This window comes from Rhagoletis zephyria, unplaced genomic scaffold (genome assembly GCF_001687245.7).
Source record: "Rhagoletis zephyria isolate East Lansing unplaced genomic scaffold, Rhagoletis_zephyria_1.1 Rzeph_scaffold_00126, whole genome shotgun sequence".
Taxonomy (NCBI): domain Eukaryota; kingdom Metazoa; phylum Arthropoda; class Insecta; order Diptera; family Tephritidae; genus Rhagoletis; species Rhagoletis zephyria.
Genome location: NW_016157210.1, coordinates 34,057 through 58,646, shown reverse-complemented (window position 1 = coordinate 58,646; position 24,590 = coordinate 34,057). Strand labels below are relative to the sequence as shown.

General features: G+C 33.7%; 1 protein-coding gene and 1 long non-coding RNA gene across 3 annotated transcripts; one reads left to right on the top strand and one right to left on the bottom strand.

The window, feature by feature from the left end:
* The first annotated feature begins 16,663 nt into the window (after positions 1–16,663).
* Positions 16,664–21,671, top strand: LOC108380317 (uncharacterized). 2 transcript variants are annotated; one of them, XR_001849554.1, is made up of 2 exons: positions 16,664–17,244; positions 20,864–21,671. It is a non-coding gene; the product is annotated as an uncharacterized LOC108380317 (long non-coding RNA). The 2 variants fall into 2 exon arrangements; XR_001849555.1 differs by lacking the exon at positions 16,664–17,244 and adding an exon at positions 19,847–20,201.
* meigo (Solute carrier family 35 member B1 homolog meigo) lies at positions 21,329–23,249 on the bottom strand. Its single transcript, XM_017636674.1, has 4 exons — positions 22,845–23,249; positions 22,292–22,756; positions 21,450–22,204; positions 21,329–21,416 (listed from the first exon to the last, which is right to left on the bottom strand). Exons 1-3 carry the CDS (start codon positions 23,047–23,049, stop codon positions 21,849–21,851), a joined length of 1,026 nt encoding a protein of 341 aa, XP_017492163.1. The 5' UTR covers positions 23,050–23,249; the 3' UTR covers positions 21,329–21,416; positions 21,450–21,848.
* Positions 23,250–24,590: the final 1,341 nt, after the last annotated feature.

The window sequence follows — 24,590 nt, the reverse complement described above, 5'->3', positions numbered from 1 at the left end:
CTTTAATTGGCTCTACTGAAAAATATGAAATTTTGAGTTGTGTCGTTATTGTAGAGGACCATCAATATGTAGATATTTTTAAGTGGTCTTTAAAGCCCAAATACCTCGTTTTGTTATTGAGACATTAAAGTTTTATATGAAAAAAAAAACAACTACAACCCTCGCAACAATCTCAGAGAATATATTCGCTAATAAAACACATCACATTATTAACTTAATATTTTTGTTGAGAATACTGCACCGAGAATGAAATTTATGTTACCTAATTGCCATTTAAAAAAATTATTTATGGCCAAATGTGTCTCAGCTAATCAACAAGTATGGATAATATGAATCACTTGCCGCTAAGTAATATGCTAAATAATTTACATGTGTCGTTATATTTGTATGTATTTTAGTAAATTTAAATTAGGGTGGTCCAAAACTGTATGGGGGAAAAAAGTAAAGTCTGAATTTAAATTCTCTCACCCCCTACGATTATTTTATATCGAAAATAATACTCCTATTTTTTAAATCAAAAAATTTTAGAAGTCGCTCAAGGTGCTCAAAGTTTCTCAGGTACATTAAAAGAAAAAAAAACAAATTGTTTGTAGAAATTTTATAGAATTCTTGGAAATCAATATTTTTCAATTGGCGAACACTGTTTCTCATCAGGAGACTTCAAAGCATAATACCCAATTATTTGTATTTTGTATTGTATTTTTTCTCAATTTTGCAGCTTTTCATGCCGGATTCAACTAATTACTACCAACAAAATAAAAACAATAATTTTTTAAACTAATTAATATTGTTTAATTTTAAGTTTTTATCAAACTAAACAACAGAGCTGCAATTATTTCTAAATTGTGCACATTTTTTTGGTGTTTTTAGGGTATCCATACTAAATGGTTGGTATTAAAAAAATTTTTAATTAAATTTAATTGTTCGATGTCTCCTGAAGAAAAACAAAGTTTGCCGATTGAAGAATATTGATATTCAAGGCTTTTAGACCATTTGTACGAAAACTGTTTTTTTCTTTTTCATATAAAACGCATGGGAAATCATTGAGCGCCTTAAACGACCTACATACACATATTTTTTTTTAAACCAAACATGTTTATTTTTGTGTTTTTTTTTTTTGTTGATATAAGTAGAACAGTTCTAGGCGATGAGAGCATAAAAGTTCCGAATTTAAAATTTTTTTTTACCACCCTAATGTACATACAAACATATGTCAGTGTACATATATATGTGTGTAATTTTAAGCTACTTACCGCTACAATTTGTTCACTGCCACACTGCTGGCAGCGTTGACGATTAAATGAAAAGTTTCTGCTGAATCGTTTATTTTGCGCGTTTTATTTTATTTTTTACTTTTTTTGCAGTTTGCTGTTAGTTTTTTGCACTGCTTATTGCTTTTTAAGCCGGCAATTTTAGAAAACGCATGCAACAAATGCGAGACGCGTGCGCTTTTTTATTTAACGATTTTTTGTTTTACCTTTTTTATCAACACAAATGCGCGAAGGGAGTTGATTTAAATTCTTGCACTCGACTTTAACCGCGTTTAATTATTTAAGCTGCAATTCAAGTAATTATAGCAAACAGCATTTGAGATCGTCGTAATTTTTAATTAACTGCAAATTTACAATGTGTACTTATTTTCACAATTTTTTTGTGTATTTTTTTATTCTATTTGCATCTGCAAAATATTTTATCTTTTAGCTCAAAATAGTAGGACGATTAGTTAGAACTTCAAAGCTACTTCACGCGCAATATGTATTTGTATATGGGATATTAGGACTTGCGCTTGATTTTTCTTTTTGTTTGTTTTTAATATTATTTTAAATAATATTTGTCGCCGCCTTTTTGTTGGATTTTTATTTAATTTCACTTTTTATTTGAGTACACATTCGGAGTTTTCCTTTACAGAAGCACACCGCTGCAAAATGATCGAGAACAAAAAATGATTAGAAACAATTTTTTATTTGTAAAAATTATTGCACAGCAAATCTTTTAGCTATAACCTGAAACTGTTATTAATACTTCTGAGAAAAAAACTAAACTAAAATCGAGTTTCTTAAAATCGTTGATAATTGCATTTCATTACATTTTCGTGGTTGTTAACGATAACGGTAAGTAATAAGTTTCACATATCGCACATTGCGTCCAACATTTTTTTTTTGTAAATCACACTTCACTCAAAACATAAACGGTGAACACAACGAGTGTACTGAGACTGAGCAAATTCGCCGAAAACCAAAAAATAGCAGGTTCGTACTTTTACAGTTCGATTCGGTCTTTCAACTCCCAAGCGTCTGGCAATTAACTTTAAAACTCTTTACTGTCTTTCAAAATACTAATTGATAGATCTGCTAATGAGGAGGTCTTAGCATTATGCTGTTCACTCTTTTGCAAAACGGTTTTTAAAAATTAAATTAAATTAATAAAGTATATATTTTTTCTTTCTAAAACAACAAAAACTAATAAAAGATAAAATTTAATTTAAAAACAGAAAAAAATAACAAAAGGAACTTTAATCAAAATATTTAAAAAAATTAAAAGGAATATTTTTTTTTATTTTTATATCTAACAAAAAAATCTAAAAACTAAATAAAACAAATTAAGTAAATACATAAAAAGTATATTTAATTTTAAAGCAAAATATATGATTTAAAATATAAATTGTATTATTTAAAAAAAGGAAAAAAATTAGATCCAAGAAATGAAATGAAATAAATATATATACATATATACATATATTTCTCTTAAAAATCAAAATTTTAGAATCTACAAATTAAAAGAAAATGAAATTAACAAAAATTAAAAAAAATATATTAAATAAAAAAAATAAATAAAATCAGTTTTTAGAAATGAAATGAAATTAAAAAATTTCTTTCTTTTATAAACAATAGTCTAAAAATGAATAGAAAAAAAGAAAAAAAAATATTCAAAATCGTTAATAAAAATTAAATAAAATTAAAAAAAATATTCTTCTTTAGAGAGAATATAACAGCTAAAAATGAAATTAAGAAGGAATTTTCTTTTTAAATACATAAAATAAGAGACAAAATTAAATGAAATTAAAAAAGAAATATATATTTTTTTTGAAACAATACAATCTAAGAATTAAAAGAACATTAACTCCAAACAAGAAAGAAATTTAAATTACAAAGAAAAAAAGTACTCGAACTCGGATCTCTCAAATTGCACGCTATTGCGGTCATGTATGAAAAAAATCAAACTTTAACATGTAAAAAAATATAAGCTAGTAACGAAGAAAATAGTTGGTTAAATAAACAAGTTTTGGATGCTCATATCAAAATGCGTAATGATTTTTTATACCCGAGCGCACTTGTGCACAAGGGTATATTAATTTTGTTCACATAACGGTTGTTTGTAACAGCCAAAACGAGTCGAGATAGATATAGACAAATGTATACATAAATGATCAGGATGAAAAAAGAAATCGATTAAGCCATGTCTGTCTGTCCGTCCGTCTGTCCGTCTGTCCGTCTGTCCGTCTGTCCGTGTACACGATAACTCGAGCAAAAATTGAGATATCTCAACGAAATTTGGTATGTAGGTTTCCCTTAATCCAAGGTAGGTTGGTATTGAAAATGGGCGAAATCGGACTTTAACCACGCCCACTTCCCATATAACGGTAATTTCCAGAAATACGAAAACTGCGATATTTTAGTAACTACTGAAGATAATTCACTCAAAATTGATATTTACAATAATTTTCAGACGAAAAATAAGAATATTATAAATTTTTGGAAAATGGGCGTAGCCACGCCCACTTATGGTTATATGTGTATATCTTGGTAACCGCTGCACCAACTTCTTCCAAACTTGGCACAGTTCTTGGCCTTCGCATAACATACGAAATGGCCGAAAATCTTTGAAATCGGACAATAGCCACGCCCACATCCCATATAAAGGTAATTTAGAGAAATACAAAATCTTCGATAAATCATTAAATATTGAAGCTAATTTATTCAAAATTGATGCTTGCAACAATTCTTTACCAAGAAATACGTTTATGGTAAAATTTTGGAAAATGGGCGTGGCACCGCCCACTTATGATCACATATAAGTATATCGGTAACCGTTCTACCAATTTGTACCAAACTCGGTATGGTTATTGTACTTGCCACGTGTAAGCAAAACGTTGAAAATTATTGAAATCGGACTAAAATAACGGCCGATTCTCATATAACGGTAAATTTAAGAAATGCTTGAAACTTCAATATTTCGAAATTGAAGGACGCTAATTTACTCAAAATTGATACACCTCGGCTTACCATCTAGCGGAAGGTTTCGGAGGGGTGAAAAAACATATATTTAATACTTGCGCCGGGTATTTAATGTTCGGCTCCGCCCGAACTTAGACTTTCTTACTTGTTTTTGTATGAAATATGGTAGGAAAGAATGTTACTCATACGCCATGTTGAAAATATCTTGGGAAAATTAACTGTTCTAGAAAACGGTATACAGATGCATAATGTAGGACTCAAAAGTTAGTGTATGTGTGTTCAACGTTTTTTTATGTCATTTTAGCGTTCCTACAGTGTAGTTACAGAAATTAATTCCCGTAAAATTTTGTTTCTATTATGCCAAATTTCTTTTAGGCATTAAAATAAAAAAAAATGTGTGGTATTTAAAAAATTTCATGTGGAAACAAACTGAATAACTGAATTAATGACATGAGTATTTTTAATGTCCAACTTTGTCAATAAAATTTGTATAACTTAGGCCGAATTCCCACTAGGCTTTAAAATGACAAAAAATTTAAGGACAAAGTTGGGCATTAAAAAAAAAAATAATCGTGTCATTACGTTCAAAAATAGGCGTTAGCATTTTTTAAATGATACCAATTTTTTGTAATTTTAACGCCTAGTGGAAATTTGGCATTATGTTTAATTTTCACCAGGCATTAAAATAACAAAAAATGTATGCCATTTAAAAAATGTCAAACAACAAAATGTCAAAAACAGACATAATACCAAACATTGTCATTAAACATTTTGTCATTGGATGACTGCTGGAAATTCAGCATTAATGATCAGTGTAAATCCGGCATTATGCTTGAAGTCAATTATGCAAAAATTGTGGTAAAAAATTTGCAAACTTTAAAAAGAAATCTTCATAGGGTTTAACTATCACAAATGAATACTTCCACTTGGACATTGTTTGGGGGTGGACCTAAAATTGTCATTCCACTATGCAATGCGCTCTTTTTCAGTCGTTAGAGAAAATATTATCGTATTGAAAACGCACTAAAATGAACCGACGAATTCCCCTTTAAATATTTTTTAACAATTTTGGCTCATTAAAGCTCCACAATCGCTTTAAATTTGAAAACACTGAATTTCACTCGCTGTTAGCCTCTTCTGTCGTTAAATAGTACAATCTTGCAAAGAAATTTTCTTTGATATAAGCAGCGATGTGAATCAGTATGACAGCAAATGTTCCAATTTTCAAAATTTTTACTTTTATGATTTCGTGTAAAGTGGCAATTTTTTTCTTTCATACAAATAAAATTTTAAAAATTTCATATTTGGGGTATTCCATGAGTAAGTGAAACTTTGTGTCCAATTTTAGAGTAGCTTATTGAACATGGAATGCTTGATGATTCAATGCTCAATACCTGAAATTAACGTTTTTTCGAAAAAAAATTTAGTTATATTATTTTATTACACTGTAAATACACTCAAAACTTCAACATTAGAAAAGTANCTAATTTGCATTGCTTTTTCGGTTCATTTAACTCTTTGCGATTCATTTTGCATTTACTTTGCAAATATGTTTACTGATTCTCATCAACATAAATCACTTTTTAAAACTTGATCTCCATATGGGGCACACACATTTTTTCCACTACTTTGCATATTTTCATAAATTTTCTGCATTTTTACAACACGGCCACTCACTGCATCAGCAGCTCCGAATTTTCGCGAGGCTTCTGGCCTTCTGCAACGGAAGCCTGTTAACGCAAAGAAACTCAGAATAAAATTTTGCCACCAACACTACTACGGCCACTTGGCAGCTACTGCGACTATTGATTTTATGTTAGGTTTCGTTGCGTGGCGTTGTGTTGTGTTGTGCGGTGCTGTGCTGCGCTGCAGTGCGTTGCTTTGCCTTGCGGCGTTTTTTTATTCACCGAATTGTGTTTTTTGTTTTTGTTTTTACAAGTATGCTGCTGAATTTTCTGGCACGCGCCGATGAAATTGCTATGTGCCACGCTGCTGCTCTGAGTGCCGTTGCCATTACTGGTACAGTATAGTACCGGAAACTAACTGCAGCGCAATGCAGCTGCCCTTTCATTCACCCTGCCGAGGAGGAGGGCTCACAATTGTTTTTTTTTTCTTTTGCTAGCTTTTAAAAAATCGTTGCTGTTGAAAATTCTGCAGAGCAAATTTTACAAACGCTTTATGCAATCTGCCATGAATTTCGCTACTTTTGGCAATCGAATTTGCTTTAAAGCGATAAATTCATTTAAGCTTGACGCTTTTCTCATCATACATACGTTTTTTTTAGCAAATTTGTATAGAGACACATTAACACGGTTATGCATACACGTACCCGCCGTTGGTTAACTAAAATGGAAAATTTTGGCTACCAAACCGAAATCACAAATTGTATCAACCGAGAAAATTAGTCACACTTCACGGAAAATTTTTGGCAAATTTTCGTCAATTCACGGTCTATATACTTTTTTTCTTTGTTTTATTTTTTCTTTTTGTTTTAATAAAAATATCTATGCTCCTTTTTTGCACAAATAATTTTTGTCTAGCTGCTGTGTTGTGTGCTGACTTCGAACAGCTGCAATACATTGGTGTTCACTACTCTTTGCTCAAGCAGCAGGCAAGGCGCAAGCATGCGAAAATGTCTACAGTTAACCTGCTGTACTCGCTCCTGTCTCGCGCTCTCCACTTACATACATACATACATACATACATATGTATCTACTTGTCATGCTTTTTGTTGTATGTCATTTTGGGATTTTCCCGCAGCTGATTTGCTTTGGTTTTAGTGAATTTTCTTGCGTTGCGCTCTATCGCTCTCTCTTTGCGGCGCATGTTCTTGCTCTCTGTCTTCTCTTTCTTGTATAAAAATAAACTTTTGAGTTCATTTACATTTCGACATTTCGACATTTCATGAATTTTTGCATTTTCGTATTGACGTTAGAAAAGTTTCTATGCTAAAGCAGCAGTAAAATGTGTTGAAAGCAATGCTTGTAAAATTTTCTTTCGACCTACACTGCGTATGCGTGACGTGAAGCAATGCACGTGTTTATTGATTACGTATACGCCAGGGTAAGCCGGTAGAGTAGACTTGGCAACCAATTAAATATTTAAAAAATAGTTGTCCGTATTGTAAAAAATTCGCTGTACCTAAACTTTATTGACTGACTGTACTCATCGCCACGCTGTACAATATTCACAATGTTTAGAAATTATTACATCTGCTGTATTTAGAACTAGACAACACAGTAGATAAGCTGAAAAATTCTAGCCAAAGCTTTTAACTAACCGCAGTTAGCGTCCATAAGAAAAAATCTCCTTCATTTTGGATGAGGGGCTTAGGGAGCATAGGTCAAATATGAGGAAAGTCTTCAAGCATTGCTACAAAACAAAACTGTGGCAGCCGTACAAGGAACCATTGAAGCAGTACGAAAAGTTGGCGAAGAAAGCTAAAACTGACTCTTGGCATGCCTTATAGGGATTCCGCCAGCAAACTAAACTCTTGTCTTGGACAGGAACACGCAACCCCTGCCTTATTAAAGCAGAGTACGGAAGGAGAAGCCGTCTGCAACTCTATAAAGAATTACTCGACTCGATCGTAGGCAAAATAAAAATTATATTCGTTATAAATAACTTCTCTCCATACAAGTCCTCTATCCATGGCATTCTGGCAAGAAAGGATCGATAAAGCCAAAATAACTTTGACTTTCATCGCGAAAAGCTGGAAAAAAGTCAAAATTGTCTTCATTCTCAAACCGAGAAGAAGAAATTACGAAAAAGCTTAAGTCTTCATACCAAGAAGTCTTACATCTTTCCGCAAACTTTCAAGACCATAACATGCGTACATCAAGGACAGGTCAACAGAAACTGACCTACATGAAGTTGTAGGTACCATAGGAAAATCAATCCATTACAAGCAGTACACATTGGTCGCCTTTTACGACATAAAGAGGGCCTTCAACAACATAACAATCCCTAACTCTAACCCTGTTCGTTCTAATTACATTCGTGTTATTCTGTTTTCCTTTATCTTCTTTTTTTCTTTATACTCTACAACCAACAAAATATCGATAACAAAACCGATAAAAGCATCGTTAACAAAATCGATGACAAATTTGATCAAAATTTCGATAACAAAAGCGATAAATAATCGAAAGCAAAAATCGATTAGAAACTCGATAAAAATATCGATAACAAAATCGAAAAAGTATCGATAAGAAAATCAATCAAAATATCGATAACAAAACCGATAAATAATCGATTGCAACATCGATAAGAAAATCAATAAAAATATCGATAACAAAAATCTATAAAAATATCGATAAAAGATATCGATAACAAAATCGTTAAAAATATCATTATCAAGATCGATAAAAATATCGATTAAAAATTTCGATAACAAAATGGATAAAAAGATTGATAACAAAACCGATAAATCCGAAAATCTCTAAAATCCCAAAATAATTCGCAGATTGAGTCTCTGTGCCTCTATCTACATATGTATATCTTTTTCTCTATAATTGCCTTTATTTTAATCTTTCTTCCCCTATCTTCATCAATACTTTTATCGGTATTGTCATCCTCATATTTTTCTTTATACATATTTATCTTGGTTTTTACATTTATCTTTATCATTTTCTTCATCTACATATGTATTCCCCTTCACCTTTGTCCTTATTGTAAGTAAAGTGTTTTAATTTAACTTGATCTTCATTTTTGTGCCTTTATCTTTACGCGTCTTTGTTTTTGTTTTTATTTTTACCTTTGCCTTTGTCCTTTTATTTATCTAAGTGTTTACTTGGTAGGAAATGGTCAATATTTGCATCTTAGCCTTTCCATTACTTCTATTCTTCTATACCTATGCAGATTTCGCCCGAACTTATACTTGTTTTTGTTTTATGTACCTACTATAATTTTTCAATGACAAAAATACATTGAAAGTTTTTTTTTTTGGATTCCATTTATTCCGTGGGTATGTTGCGCCATCTAAAAACAAACTAATTCCACGAAAATTATTTCTTTGAAAATACATACATACATATATATGTTTCTAATCCCATCACAGCATATGGGTTGTAAACAATAAATTTTGAGGATTAAAATACTCTTAACTTGCGTTGAAAAATTGCCTCATAAATTATAGGCGCAGAATGTCTCAAAATCCGATAAAACTATATTCGCCTACCCATTCAAAAGAAATTTTCAATAAAAGATTTCTGTTTGAAATCAACTTGCGCACTCTTTTTGACAATTTTGTTTTGTACATATTTCCTTCTTTTTTTCTTCTTCTTCTTCTTCGAGTAGCTAAGTGAGGATACGCCTGCATAAGCACAGTATTGAAGCCGCAAAGTATGCTTTGCCAAAAAAAAATAACGGTAACCATTAAAATTTAACAAGAGAGTATGTACAGCAAACAAGTAGAGAAGAGAGATAAAGGGCAAAAACAAGAGAGGGCGAGTTGGCGCACTCAAAAGCATGTCTGCGCAGAGGAGCCGCCATAGCAAACAGAAAATGAAGAACAATAACAAAAAGCACAAAGTACAAATGCAAACGTACATGCATACAAACATTCAAATACATAAGTATAATGAAAATACATCGCACTATTTGTATTTGACTCGCTGATTAGCGGTGGGTCGGGGGGGTGGTGCGACCAAGCGACTTTAGTGAAACACGTGAGCGCACTTTGGTGTCGAAAGGAGGGACGGTTAGTAGTGTTAGTAGTATGTATATGGGTAAGTATGGGCCATTAGTAGGTGACAAATAGAAGAGGGTTGTTACCCACCACACCCAGCGTTGGGGTTGCCTGCTGTTGGGTACCAGCAGCTGAGCAGGGAATGCCATAAATGCAACATTGTTGCTGTTGATTACTTAGAAAAAAATGCAATATTTTTTAATGGGCATACATATTTGGAAATGGCAAATGAAAAATAGAAAAGAATAGTAATTTTATTAATTGCCAACAGCTGAGATCACTTGGACACGATTAGCGGCGTAAGTCATTAAGTCATGGCGTCAGTTCCTAGGAATTCATAAGCTCCTTGTTTCTATGTGACGGTAGCAATGAAATGTGCTACAAGTACAAGTCAAAGGGCGAGCTACGCGGCTGTATTTATAATTTTTTTCATTCCATTCCATTTTACGACTTTAGCGAGTGAGTCATCCTCGCAGGCGGCAAGCAAGCTAGCTGTGTACATATGTAGTTGGCTGGTCGGTTGGTATGTTGCATGTCAGTCGGTTGCAAATTGTCACACACACATAGATATGTATGTATGTAAGCACATATGCATCTATATCTGTACATTAGGGTGCATCACGCTCCATACAAAAAAAAAGGTACAGTTTTTCCAGCGCAATTATAAAATCTATTATATTATGTTGTATTTGCAGCCGAAATATTTAAAAAAAAATATTAAGATTTACATGAGCTCAACTGATTTGAAAATACCACCAAAATCGGGTTTTTTATAAATAAAACTTATTTAAAAATATATAAAAAAAAAAATCAGGATGATGGAAGAGTTTAAGCTTAGGCCTCCATTAAAATGTTAAAAAAATTTTTTCAACAGATTCAACAGCTCACGTAAATCTTAATATTTTTTCAGAATATTTTGGCGGAAGTCTTAAAAAAGATTACAAATTATAATTACGGTGGAAAACCCGCAACTTTTTTGGTGATGCACCCTAAGGTCTATTACGTATTTGTACGGCCTGCAAGTGCAAAGTGATTTTTCGTGACCGAAAGTGGTGAAGCCAGTACATACATATGTACATACATATGCCATAATTAACATGTGCGTGTTTGTGTGTGCATGCATGTGCATGGTTTTTACGGTAATTTCGCGACAAACCCGTTCTGAACTTGAACAATTTTCATGAATTCGCAATTTTATGTATTATCTGCTAAATTTGTCTTTCACTACATTCGTTGGATCGCGCACTTCTCATTCCCTCCTCGCTCAATCGTAGGCCGCTCAGACGCACTGCCATTCATCAATCCATCAGTCGGTTAACTGCCCATCAAGCATGTGCCGAGGCTGTTGTGAGGCTGCTAATCTACAGATGGCCCCATTTACAATAATTCCGCAGAGAGTGGGGCGAGTATGTGTATCTGTACGTATGTACATTAGGATGCCTCGCCAGAAAAACAACCGAGCCAAGTACATTCCGGCGTACCTGTTCTTTTAAAGTGCTACCAGCAATACTAATTGGAAAAAGGCAATATGGCCAAGGCCAGCAAAGGCTCTCCCATCTGCACGCAGGATTGCAGACCAATCAGGATCTCTTCGAATATGCTTAAGCCTCTGGAGAGTCTGATTGATCTGCATATTAGAAATAGGATTTCTCGTGATCGTCTGACATGAGCTCGAGATGCTCCCCACACTGTCGTGAGGTCGATTGAGAAAGCTTTCTTGCATAAAAACTTTTGCCTTTGGGTGCGCTTTTTCAATATCAAGTTGGATTTCAACAACATCCTTCCGGAAGGAATCAATTCGGGACAGCGCAGGCGCGGTAGAAACGGATAGGTTTTTCCTCACCTCTTCTCTAGATTGTAGTCGTGGTTGACCTGCTAGAAGAACTGGTGAGCGAAGGCTGCTGGGTAACTACCTACACGGATGATGTTGCACATTTAGCCAGGGATATATTTTTAGATATCCTCTATGGTTTGATACAAGGGTAATTGAAGTGACTCTATCAGCAATAGGAGGCATTCCCCGGGCGATTTCTGACAGAATCAAATACTTGGGATTGAAGAAAGAGTGATGAATGTATCATTGGCTTCGTGCTACTCCAGCGAGAGTCTAAAAAAATACACCAAACTTTCTTATGCTGGGATAAATCTTATTTTGAACCGAAGAAAGGTGGGGAGGTTGGCTGCGATTAAGGTTAAGATTAATATTAAGAATAAGAATAAGATTAAGATTAGCATTAAGATTAAGTTTAAGATAGGATTAAGATTAAGATTAAAATTCAGATTAAGTTGAGGACTAAGATTAAGACTAGGATATGCATTAAGAATAACATTAAGATTAAAATTAATATTAGGACTAAAATTAAGATTAAGTATAAGTGTAAGATTATGATTAAAATTGAGAATTAAATTAAGATTACCATTAAGAGAAGCACTAAAATTAAAATTAGGGATACGATCAGGACTAAGATTAAGATTAAGACAAAGATTAAGATTAGGATTAAAATTAAAATAAAGATTAAGGCTAAGATTAAGATTAAGGCTATGATTAAATATAAATTTAAGATCAAGGGATTAAGATTAAGATTGAGAATAAGATAAAGATTAAGATGAAGATTAAAATTAGGATTAAAATTAAAATTGAGATTAAGGATATAACCAGGACTTAATGTAAGATTAAGAATAAGATTAGGACTAAGATTAAGTTTTAAATACTAAGATTAAAATCAATAGATTAAAGTTTTAATATTAATATTGATATTGAGTTAAAGATTAAGATATGTAAATGTATATTTAGTTTGGAGAAGAGTTTTACTTCTACACAACTTTTTTTCCTTTTTTGTATGCAGAGTGAGGCAGTCTAATGTAGGCATAGGATGGCATTTTTGCGTATGAACTCAGTGTACATACTCATATTCGCCTCGAGCGAATTGTATAACTCATTTCAATTAAAATTTATTGAAATTGATACATTCCACTTGTCAATGAAGTAAATGTAATAATAAAATAAACTAAAAATTGTACAAATAGGCGAAAATTCTGCATATGCAGAATGCATAATTTAAATATTTTCCCGTTTGAAATTCAGACATAATTCTAATATTTGCCGCTTAACAAATTCATCGCTAACTAAATTTTTGCAATAAAAGTGAAATTATTATGTTGATGTATTGATTTATTTTTCTTTTGTTGTGCTCTCAATTGCTTTGGCAGCAGCTTCAGCAGCTTTTATATTGTTGGTCGGTCTACAACTGCTTGTTGGCGTTTGTTCAATTTTCAGCCAAAGATTTTTCTTTCCTCTTCTTTAAGTCTTTAAGTATTTTGTGTATTTTTAGCCTGAGCAAATGGTGGGCGTGCCAAATAGTTGTGCACGGTATTAGGGTAATATGTGTGTATGTATGTATGTATGTATATAGCTGCTTGGATGAGCAGCATGTGACGAATGATGTCATACCGAAAACAGTTAAACGGGGGAGGGGGAAGCGATGTAGCAGATATTAGATAGTGAAATTTGCGTATACAGTGAAACCTTGATATAACGAACTTGAAGAGGTTGGACAAATGCTTCGTTATAGCTATAGTGTCGTTATATTTATAGGATTTTAAAACCTCGATACAATTAATTTTGAAAAAATTGCGGATAGTTTCGAGACAACGAAAAATTCTAAATTTTGAACAAAAAAAAATGCGGATAGATTCGTTTTTTTTCGTTGACGGAACTGTAACTTTCAACATATTCAGGGACTTTAACTGTCAATATATGTATCGCGAAGGTTCTCATGTTCAAAATTTCTTCACTATGGAAGATATCTGTATGGAAAATTTTGCAACAACAAAGATTTTTCAGGGAACTCAGCAGAAATTTTATTATATTGCGTTTTCGTCTTATCAAGATTCGTTATATTGAGGTTTCACTGCATATGTATACTCGTTCAATAGATAGAAAACTTTTGTGTTGCACGTTCGAGATGCAAAAAAAAAGGAACAAAAACGGCATTGTGTTGAAAAGTGCCATCAAATTTGCGCGTATTCAACACAATTGTGCCAACGTAACCAAATCTTTCAACATAAGGAATGTTAAAGTGTTTTATGTGTTACTTTTATTACTTTGAATCATTTTTATTACTTGGCTAGTCTTAGTTTTATTAGATTCATTCGTGTATAAAAAACTGTGCGCACGTCTTAACTTTACCTTAATAGCTCCTCATTGTCGTAATTCAGTCATTCACCCGTTTATTTTTTACTTTTTTGATTTTGACTATTTAAATTTATTTGCGACACAATTTGGTTTGTGTTTTCCGAATTTGGCAACTAAAGATTTCGACAGATTTCTACATAAAAAGCACAAATGTTATTGTTGGTATAAAATGATAATGTTAGATATGAGTCGATCTATGTCATGTGTACACACATATGTATGTTTACCTTCATATACTTGATCAGAGGTTAGGAATTAGTCCAAAATCGATCGCGTAATCTTAAGCGAAATCTACTGAAAGATAGTTGTTTGTCATTTATTACTATTATAAAATTGGATTAATTACAATATCCCCCACTAAATTGTTTGAGTATTGATATCGCACTAAATTGGAAGTTGTGATTCAAACTAGCATTAATCGATGTTATCTCTTTGCACGAAATTTTAAAGGAAGCACGACGCTGATATGGAATTTTAGTAATTATTTTTTTTTTTTCAATTATCTGCACACCTCGCAAATACTTAAGAATAGCAATTTTAGCGATAGAGACAATATGTGCGGGTAGGGCAACAACTAGCGTCATGATTTTTATACGCACATTGGTTGAAAATTTATTTATTTTTTTTTTTGCAAAAATTCGCCTATGAATGCACAAAGACAAAATAGAGAGACTTTTAGTGTCTCACATTCACGCAAATATGTAACACCGTGTGATAAAAACCAAACACTTTCAAAACACTTGAAAAAATTAATAAGCTCACGAAACTAGGGGCCAAACTACGTTTTTCTCTCTGACGCCAGTATTTGTTTTAAAGGACTTTTTAATTAATGATTAATTCAAAAAATTCTGTTAAAAAAATTATTTAAAAAATTCAGTGCAATGTAGAATTAAAATTTGGGTACCAGATCTAAGCAAAAATCCTGTAGAATTAAAAAAAACATTGGGTCACAAGAACCTCTCTGACGTCAGTATTTGTTTTAAAGGAATTCTTAATTAATTATTAATTCAAAAAATTCAGTTAAAAATTATTATTTAAAAAATTCAGTGCAATGTAGAATTAAAATTTGGGTACCAGATGTAAGCAAAAATCCTGTAGAATTAAAAAAAACATTGGGTCACAAGAACGAATAGGAATTTTTTAAACTAATAAAGTTAGAAGAACAAAAGAACAAGAACGAAATATTAGACTTTTACATGTAACTTTATGAAAAATATCTATTGCAAATTTTCAAGGATGTTCAAGTAAAACATTTTAAAAGGACATTTTTAATACTAATTCGTCCTTGTGCAACAAACAATTTTTGTTTTTTTCAATTCTACAGCATTTTATCTAATATCCATATTATTATCCCATATTGCACTAAATTTTTTGAATAATTCATTAAATTAAAAATATCTTTGAAATTTCAAAGTCCTTTAAAATATCCTGATGTTAGAGAGAACAACTAAAACCGCAATTTTCGCCATAATATTGACTTTTTTGTGTGTAAAATTACTGTCGCACAGCGTTATAGTTACAAAGATCTTAAACTTTTTTTATATTTTTTCAGGAATTTTACACATTAGTTGTTTATCTGTATGAAAAAGTATCTTTCACTATTGTATAAGTTCCGACGACATAGTTACATATTTATAAGTTACAAGTGATCACAGTCTGCAGTCAAATGTAACACCAGGCAGAATGGAATGACCCACATCTGTATGTATATACAGTCACTCACAGAATTATTCATAATTTAGTTTTTTTACTACAATATCTATATATTCAAAATATTTTAAATCATAAATCTTTTTCCTTAAATTTTATTTAAAATATACCTCATTCTAAAACAAAACATATTTATCAATCTTGCATACTTTGTACCAAATTCACAAAAATTAATCAAACTTTAAAAAAATTTCAACAAAATTGGCAATTTTTTATTTTGAGTTTTTAGAAAATATTCGAGTAGTTAAAAATCCAAGTTTCAAGTAGTTAAAAATTACCGTTGGTTTTTGAGAATTTTTATTGTCGAGGCTGTACTGTAGCGCATATTCTTCCATTCTAAAAAATCCAAGGTAATTTTTAGCTACTTGAAACTCGTGTGTTTTCTAAAAATTCTTAATAAAGAGTTTAAAATTTCGATGAATATTTTTCAATGTTTAATTATTTTTGTGCATTCGATGCAAAGTCTTTGTTATTAAATGAACTATATTTTAAAAAAATATAACGAAAAAGATTTATGATGAAAAATATTTTGAATATTGTGAAAAAAAAAACTAAATTATGAACACTTCTGCGAGTGACTGTATGTATGTACAGAAATTAAAGTGTTATTGTTGTGTTCGCCACTTTATAAATCTTTATTTTTAATTAATGATATTTTTTCATGGTTGACAGAAAATCCGAGGATTTTATTGTTTTAAACGAAGCGATAAGCAGCAAAATTGATACGGCCCTCGCATAACTTCGATTGTCGCACTGTGAGGCTTACATATGTATTTCATTGCTTACAATTATTTATTCTTTTATATTTAGCATGTATGTATGAATTTGCATATGTACCTAATTTCCATTTAATAGGCATTTTATGTGCTCACAATTTAATCGTTTTTAACACAACACAAAATAAGTATTCAGAGACACGCCGAGTAAATATTTGGTTAGGCTCGCCGACCCTACTGATAACACTTTTGGCAAACTTGCTCGCTCTTGAACACAAAAAAACTCAAAAACTGCAAATACACTTGTGCCTTAGGAACGCAATTTGCATTTGAAAGCAGCGTTTAACACCATTTTTATGAATTTTACTAATTTACTTAATTAGTTGCACCAATTTTCCGTGAAAATGTTCTCGCACTCGTTCTAATGGCTTGGGCTTTGCAAAAACAATAACAATAACTAATGGAGCTGCGGAAGCCGGTAAACGGTATAGCCCAGGCATATTCGTCATTCGCCGGTTATGTAGTACACACGAACGAGTGAACTTCCTCTGCTATCAGAAGCAGTCAGAAGTGTGCGTCAGCCATATTGCTCTTCTAACAGCATCAAACTTCCTATCTTTGCGTGTATGGCATATCAAAACAAAAATCTAGCAGCAACAACAACAACCATTTGGAGATGGCTGCGAATTTGACGGTCAACATGTATGTATGTATGTATGTTTGTATGTGTTTATGTGGCAAGAGCAGCAGCAAAGAAAATAAAATAAAGACTTTTGCAACAAAAAAAAGAACGCTGATTTTTGCTACATATTTTTTAGATTTTTTATTCACTTTTTTGCAGCGGTTACTCGTTTTTCTATTTTTCGTACACTTGCTTTTGTTGTGATCTCGGTAATTAGAAAACAACTCGTTGGGGGCGTCAAAGATGAGTCGCACGTTATTTTCAACACTAATTAAGCAAATAATTTACTTTTTATGTTAAATAAATAACTAAGGAAAGCCATTTACGCAATACACTCTGGCAATCTTTGCATCAGGGAATTCTTTTACTTCACATTTTACAAATTACACTTTAATGATTTTTCACCAAACAACTGACATTCGGTTGTGGCAGCAACAGAGCACTGGCGCTGGGCGGCAGAGTGGAGCAAGCGAACGAGTGTGTGGTGGCCACAAGCAGGTCAGGCACATGCACACATGCACACAATCATATACACAGCATTTTCAATGTGCAACTTCAGCTCAAGCTTGAGCCTCTTTTTCTTTTTCTTATCGCCTCTACAGTGCATTTGCGTCTTCACTAAACTTGTAAGTTTTTGTAGGTATTTTATTTTTATATGCGTTTTGCTATAATCACCTTCTTTCTTCTTTGCGTCACATTCGTATTTAGTTGTTGTGCATTTGTTTCGCTTTATTTCTGCCGCATCAAAATATATTGCTTCTTTTATTTTATTTATGCTTGCACTACTTTATCGCTTGCAAATTTTTTTTAAACTACTAGCAATTTCGTTACTGTTGTACTGACTTTGCAAATAAGCACACACACACACGTACTCAACGTTATTCGCTTTGGATGTGACAGAAAAACGGCTCCACTGTCTGCAGTGGACTGGCGAAATGTCAGTGGAAACTTTTTTCATTCACTACACTTGTCTTGCCGTTCTGTCTATTCTGAATTTTTGGTGAGATTCGCTCATTTCCTGTTATACGTATACAGAGAGACAAGAGACTTCTCCCATAGAGTGGAGAGTTTAGTTCATGGGTAACATATAAAAAATAACGGTTTGTCTTTCACAACTTGAAAGTTTTTAAGTGTGTTTTTTTTTTTAATAATTTCGATTGATATCCATATTGCAATATCTAATTCATTTAATTTGTTAAATAATTTGAATAATTTTTTTTAACAAGAAAGGATGAAAGGTATCAAACAACCAATTGTATTTTTGAATTCAACATCCTCCCGTTTTTCATTTAAATCCGTGCATAATTGTATTTTGCCCACATTTTATATGGGTCCCCAGCACTGTGAGACGTCACGATTTTTTAAAAGGACTTCCAAATTTCAAAAATATAGATTAATTAAAAAAATAAAATAAAAATAACAGCGATGTAAAATAAGAAAATGGGTATCAAATGAAATATAAAATTCTGTAGAATTAGAAAAAAATAAGTCTATTTGTACACAAGGACGAAAAGTTATTGAAAATTCTTTTTTAGAGTTTTATTTTTTTAAGCTTATAAAGTTAGAAGAGCGAAATTGAAGGACGTGGTCTCAAAACTACACATTGCAAATTTTCAAGGATATTCAAGGATAGAATTTTAAAAGGACATTTTCAGTACCTATTCGTCATTATGCTCCAAAAAATTTTATATTTTTTATTCTATAGAATTTTTTCTTTTATATGATACCCTGCTGTTCTACATTCCACTGAGTTTAATAATTTTTTTTTTTTTTTAAATCATATCTTTAAAATTACAAAGTCCTTTTAAGAAAAAGCCTGACGCCAGAGTGAAAAACTAAAAACCTAGTCTTACTATTATTGGTGCCTTGTTTCGAGAATATATAGATTGTTTTGTATTTAGTGTACAAAGACCAGTTTTTGTGCTGATTCAGATACTAGGCATAATTTTGTAAGTCCTCATATCGAGCCTGGCTCGTGAATGAGCGCTGATCGCTCTTGTCAGGACGTTAAATGGACGCAAAGCATCGCAGCAGCACGACACTTCAGCTCGTCCGAATACTAGGCAGTAATCCACCAGAACTTTTCGACTGAAGCGGCTGTTGGTTGAATGGTTTAACCCATTAGCGCCCAGTGTTGGTTTATGTAGATTGCCACCCTAGTAACAAGCAATTAGCAAATTTTTGTATTTTTTATTACACAACTCGTTCCTGATTTATGAACGTCAGGAAGACATAACCCACTACTTAAGCTGGGACTCAAACGGTGGACCCCCAATCATCTGAGTGGTCGGCAATTGACAGTAATAATTCGAGAAAAAACTTCAAAATCGAAGAAAATTATGCAAATGGTCCCGCAGGGTGTTGTCTTCTCCGCACTTATGTTTTTATAAGTTCTACATTTGGAAGATCCCCAGCCATCAGAGGTAGGGAGTCTCGCTATTCTTTAAAAGGGGTCAGTTCGTAAATGCAACACTCAGTATTACTTCAAAAAATTTAACTCTTTTATTCATAAACTGTAGATCATACAATTGCCTTATTTTCGCAACTTAGTTCCAATTCGACACTTTACCGTGTTTACAGTTAAGAGATTTTTTGCAGTAATGCCGCCCATGCTGGCGACTTTTCGATATGGGTGTTCGAACTAGCTCGCTTCTTCACCTTAAAAAACCTTTCCCTCGCCCCTACCAAATCCTTGGCAACTACCTTCACTATCTGATTCACGTCGACGGAACAAGAATTCCGACTGTGAAATACACGAACTGAAGGTCGAGATCCAGGACGGTATACAACGATCACTGGACTCGATGCTGTATAGAAAGGCATTAAACGGCATACATAGAGAGGCGGTCACCACTTTCACTAAATCTCGCCTCAGGAATGACGTTTTAGGAGATCAACCACCACCTATTGCAGAGGACGAGCTTCAGCTGCCTCGCAAGACCCACGTTACTGCGGGTTTTGATATTGTACTTGCTATGTATGAGTCTCCGCTAGGGATGCAAACGATGCATCGATATTTTTGAAATATCGATAATATCGGTTCAAAATTCGATGTTTGCCATCGATGTTTACAATTTCCTAAAATCGCTAAATTGACGATACATCGATGCCAGTTTCAGCGATGTTTTAACATCGAATTATGCTCCTAAAATTTTTTGACTGGCCATGAATTTTTATATATTTTTCTTTTAAAAGGAACATTCAGAAATTCCGAGTTTACTCTTATCTTTCGATATTAAAAATGCATACTTAGTCATTAAAAAAGGACCGGGATCCCGTTGAAATTTCAATGAAATTGGGCCTTGGAACTTTTGGCCCTGCGAACTTATGACGGCATGCATTTCTATTCTATTTATAGGGAGGGAATGGTAAATAAATAAGGCAATAATTGAATTACGGAGAGTTGGAATTGAAAAGTATTAAATTTTCCTAACAAATCTCGAAACATCGGAAACCATCGATATATCGATGTTTTTCTGGCGATGTATTTTAAAATCGATGTTCATTTTTCCGATGCATCGAAACATCGATGTATCGATGTTACTCCCCAAAATTTGCATCCCTAGTCTCCGCATGGTATTAACCACCTCTTTACATGCCCACTTCAAAACCCACTCAATTAACAACCCTCTTCCTTAGGTGCGGTCAGACGAAACTGCATGTTAACTGATGCTAAGGATGATTAAATAACCGCTGCAACCAAAACTACAACGCTGAGCACTAGCAACTGACACTGGCAAAGTGCACAATTGTTTCCAAATTTCTTGAAGTTATGGCATTCAACTGATCAAATGTAAGTATCGGCAGCCAAACTCGTTCGCTACACGAGAATGATTTTCACTGATAAATCCTGAGGCACATCTATGTCCTCTACTGGCATACACACATAATTATTGAAGAGGTAGCACAAGAACGAACACAAACGTGGCAGAAGGAGTGCTTTTTTAATTCAACTTCTTCGCAGATGCAATTTGCATTTATGTACTTTTATTGGCAACACATTTTTTTGGCTTTCACGGCCAACTGACTAGAGAAAGCCGACGAGGTATCTTCCAAACCGTCGGCAACTATTTTGCAATTATTACGTATTCAATTATTACTATAAGAATGCCATCGATCCATGAAATACGTCAGGCATGCATGCATAAATACATACGAGTATAGTTGAAAAATATAAGTGCTTAGATATATACTTAAATGTGTGGTCCTTATTAATATTCATAACATGAGTTCGATCTAGAAAATAAATTCTGCTTTATTTTTCTACTTGTATAAGATACTTAGTAGGTAGACAGTCACATTATTTACAATGAAAATATTGTAAGTTAAAGGCTTGGAATTAAAAGAAATATGTATATTAGCACTACATATAATTATGCTCTAATAAAAATTGCATATCATTTATAAATATATGCTGTAAAACATAAATTGATATAGAAATCACTGAATAAAAAAATTCAAATTGCGTTACTCTACTATGTTATATAATTTAGTACAGACATAAGCGCTTTAGCATACCATATCTGAAGCTACATACATCGTACTTGGAAAACAATAGTATCATTGATAATTCTATGTTGAAATTTGCTTAAGTTGCCTAAAATTATACTACTTCCTTTAAATTCTATGATATCAATTTTTTCTTGTCCTCCGCAAGGTCACCTTCTGATTTTTTCGCTGCTGCTGCAGCCTTTTTATCACTGCCTTTGCCATAGAACATATCAAAGAAGAGCGCAGCGAACACTAATATCGCACCAAACCATTGTCTTGGTATCAGTACATTTCCAAAGAGCACTACGGAGCAGAGTACAGTAAAGAATTTACGCGTTGTTGTCACCACAGAGCAGGCTAGAGGTCCAAAATTAGCCACCATAAGAAATATGAATAGCTGACCAAGAGCACCGCAGAATGCTAGCATTGCCAAGTGGCTCCAAAGCTCAGGATGTCGTGAGGCAAAGTGGAAGAATTCTTTGGCTTCGCCTACAATTAAAGGAAATTTCGCATTTGTACACGAACGAAGATTTAATTAACTATGTGTTGTAAGTTTAATGATTTCACTTCACTTACCCGACAGTATTGCAGCAAAACTAACCATAATAGTACTCCAGAAATTCATAGCCAACATCATTTGTTGTCCCGAAGGTGCACTTGAAGCGCGCATTCTTTCCTGCACTGCGCCGGTCAAACCATCCATGGCTAAACTTAAGAAGAGCAAAATTTCACCTAAGCCTGTTGTTTCTTTGGGCAAGTGCGCAATTTGACTCTCCTTGTACATAAACAGCACCACGCCAACAACTATGGATGTTACACAAGCATAACGCACCCAGGAATAGGATTTGTGACTAAGTAAAACGCCTAAAATCATAACCGGTATTGGTTTTGCTGACTTGCCAACCACCTGCGTAGGATATGGCACCCAACGGAGCGCCATATTTGACGATACCATGGCCAATAAGTATGTGAGTGCGCTCACAGCATAGTAACCGGTATGTGTTTGATCCTCTTTCTTTGCCCTTTTAGCCCATAACATACCTGCGATATATATAAATTAATTCATTCATTGTTGTTCAATTAATGTATGCATGTATGCTGAGTAGTTAAAGTCTTGCAGCACTTTTACCTTTTGCAAAGACGAAATTACAAAAGCATTGTACCCAAACTAGTGCCAGCACATAGGTGAAACGCTCGCCCTTTTTTCCATCTTCGTTCGGTTCGTCACCATAACGTCCACGGGTAATTTTCTCTTGAACTATTCCGAATAAGAAGTAACAAACGAAAATACTTATGGAGTAAATAAGAAAGCGGCTTTTCTCTGGTATTATCATTTCGATGTAGTTGCTACACTGCGGGAATATAAAGCAAATTGGTTCTTTCTTCGCACTTGGTTTATGTTTAAATAGAAAAAAAAGAATAAAACCCTTCAATTGCTAGAGAGGATTAAACAAGAAATCTTCAATTATTGATGTACACGTCAGAAGTTTTTTCAAAGTTTTTTTGCTGCTACATTTGATAAACGGCGGTACGTCAATTTATGCGAATGGCAAAATCAGCTGTTTACTTCAGTGAACTTTAACGCTGCCATACACTGACAATTTGCCTGAGTTACCGGATGTCAAATACCAAAGCAGTGCGTTTCTGCAAATCAGGTATGATGTACCGTAACTTTTTGTAATTTTACGATAATAAAGAAGGCTTAAATTAAAAAGTCATTAGTGAAGCAAAGAAGAAATAGAAATTTTTGGAAATCGGGGACATTATTCCTATACGGAAGACTTTATCCCTTTGCTGTATAACAATATGTAATACATATTTAGTAATTCTTTGTCGAAATGTAAAAATCGTTGTTTTATGGGAAACAGCAAACTTTTAAAGTACGTTCAGTGGTGACCGGCACAAATGAGCTGATTGTGTCCGAAAAACTGACTGTGCTCAACACTGCGTGATCTTGAAATCGACAAATAGTCGGCGAGTGTCGATCCTTTTCTCGCAGGTCTTTTCCAAGATTTGGTGTATTGCGAATACCTGGTCTATGGTGGATTTTTCAGGTCTAAAGCCACACGCACGATAAGATCCTGTAACATATGCTTAGAAGGCTGACCCCGCGGTAGTTGGCGCGAATGGCGGCATCGGTTCCAGTCGTCGATCATTTGTAGCTTCAGTCAATAGTATTGACCAGGAAACTCTGAAGCGCTGTAATTCACAGACTACAACTGACAACTACTGCGTTATTCCACTTCCAGTGTTATTTAAGAAGTTTAAGGAATGTGGTTTTAACTGTGAAGGCAAAGCAGCGGTTTATACTAAATGGTTGTCACTTGACCACATCAAAGCATCAGCATGGTTTCCGTAAAGTGCACAGTACAACAACAGCACTTAACGCTATAAACACTCAGATAACTCGTGGCCTTAACCGAAACCGTCCCTGTGAGAGAACGATTCTAGTAGCGTTGGACTTGTCATAGGCGTTTAACACCGTCTGCCATTCCACGCTACTAGAAGATATAGAGGCTTTCCCCACAGAGGCTCAAACGGTGGTCGGCAAATTATCTGAGTGGTCGACACTCGTCGGTAATGTTTAGAGACAAAACGAGTAAATTCAGAAAAATAAAACAGGGGGTTCCACAGGGTGGTGTCATTTCCCCGCTACTGTTTAACTTTTATATTTCAAAGCTCCCTCAACCACCAGAGGGAGTCTCGATTGTCTCTTACGCCGACGATTGCTCGATCATGGCGACTGGGAATGGAATTGATGACCTGTGTTCGAAAGTAAACGGGTATCTCTCCGAACTTTCTCGCTTCTTTACTGCAAAGTGTCTAGCCCTCTCCCCTACGAAATCCTCTGCGACCCTGTTCACAACCTGGACGA

Bases quoted from the DNA above. Each gene is read 5' to 3' on its own strand.
- meigo (XM_017636674.1), bottom strand. From the start codon at position 23,049: ATGATAATACCAGAGAAAAGCCGCTTTCTTATTTACTCCATAAGTATT. The intron at 22,757-22,844 runs GTAAAAGTGCTG...TATATATCGCAG, and splicing joins TAATTTCGTCTTTGCAAAAG to GTATGTTATGGGCTAAAAGG. The intron at 22,205-22,291 runs GTAAGTGAAGTG...CTTTAATTGTAG, and splicing joins TTTTGCTGCAATACTGTCGG to GCGAAGCCAAAGAATTCTTC.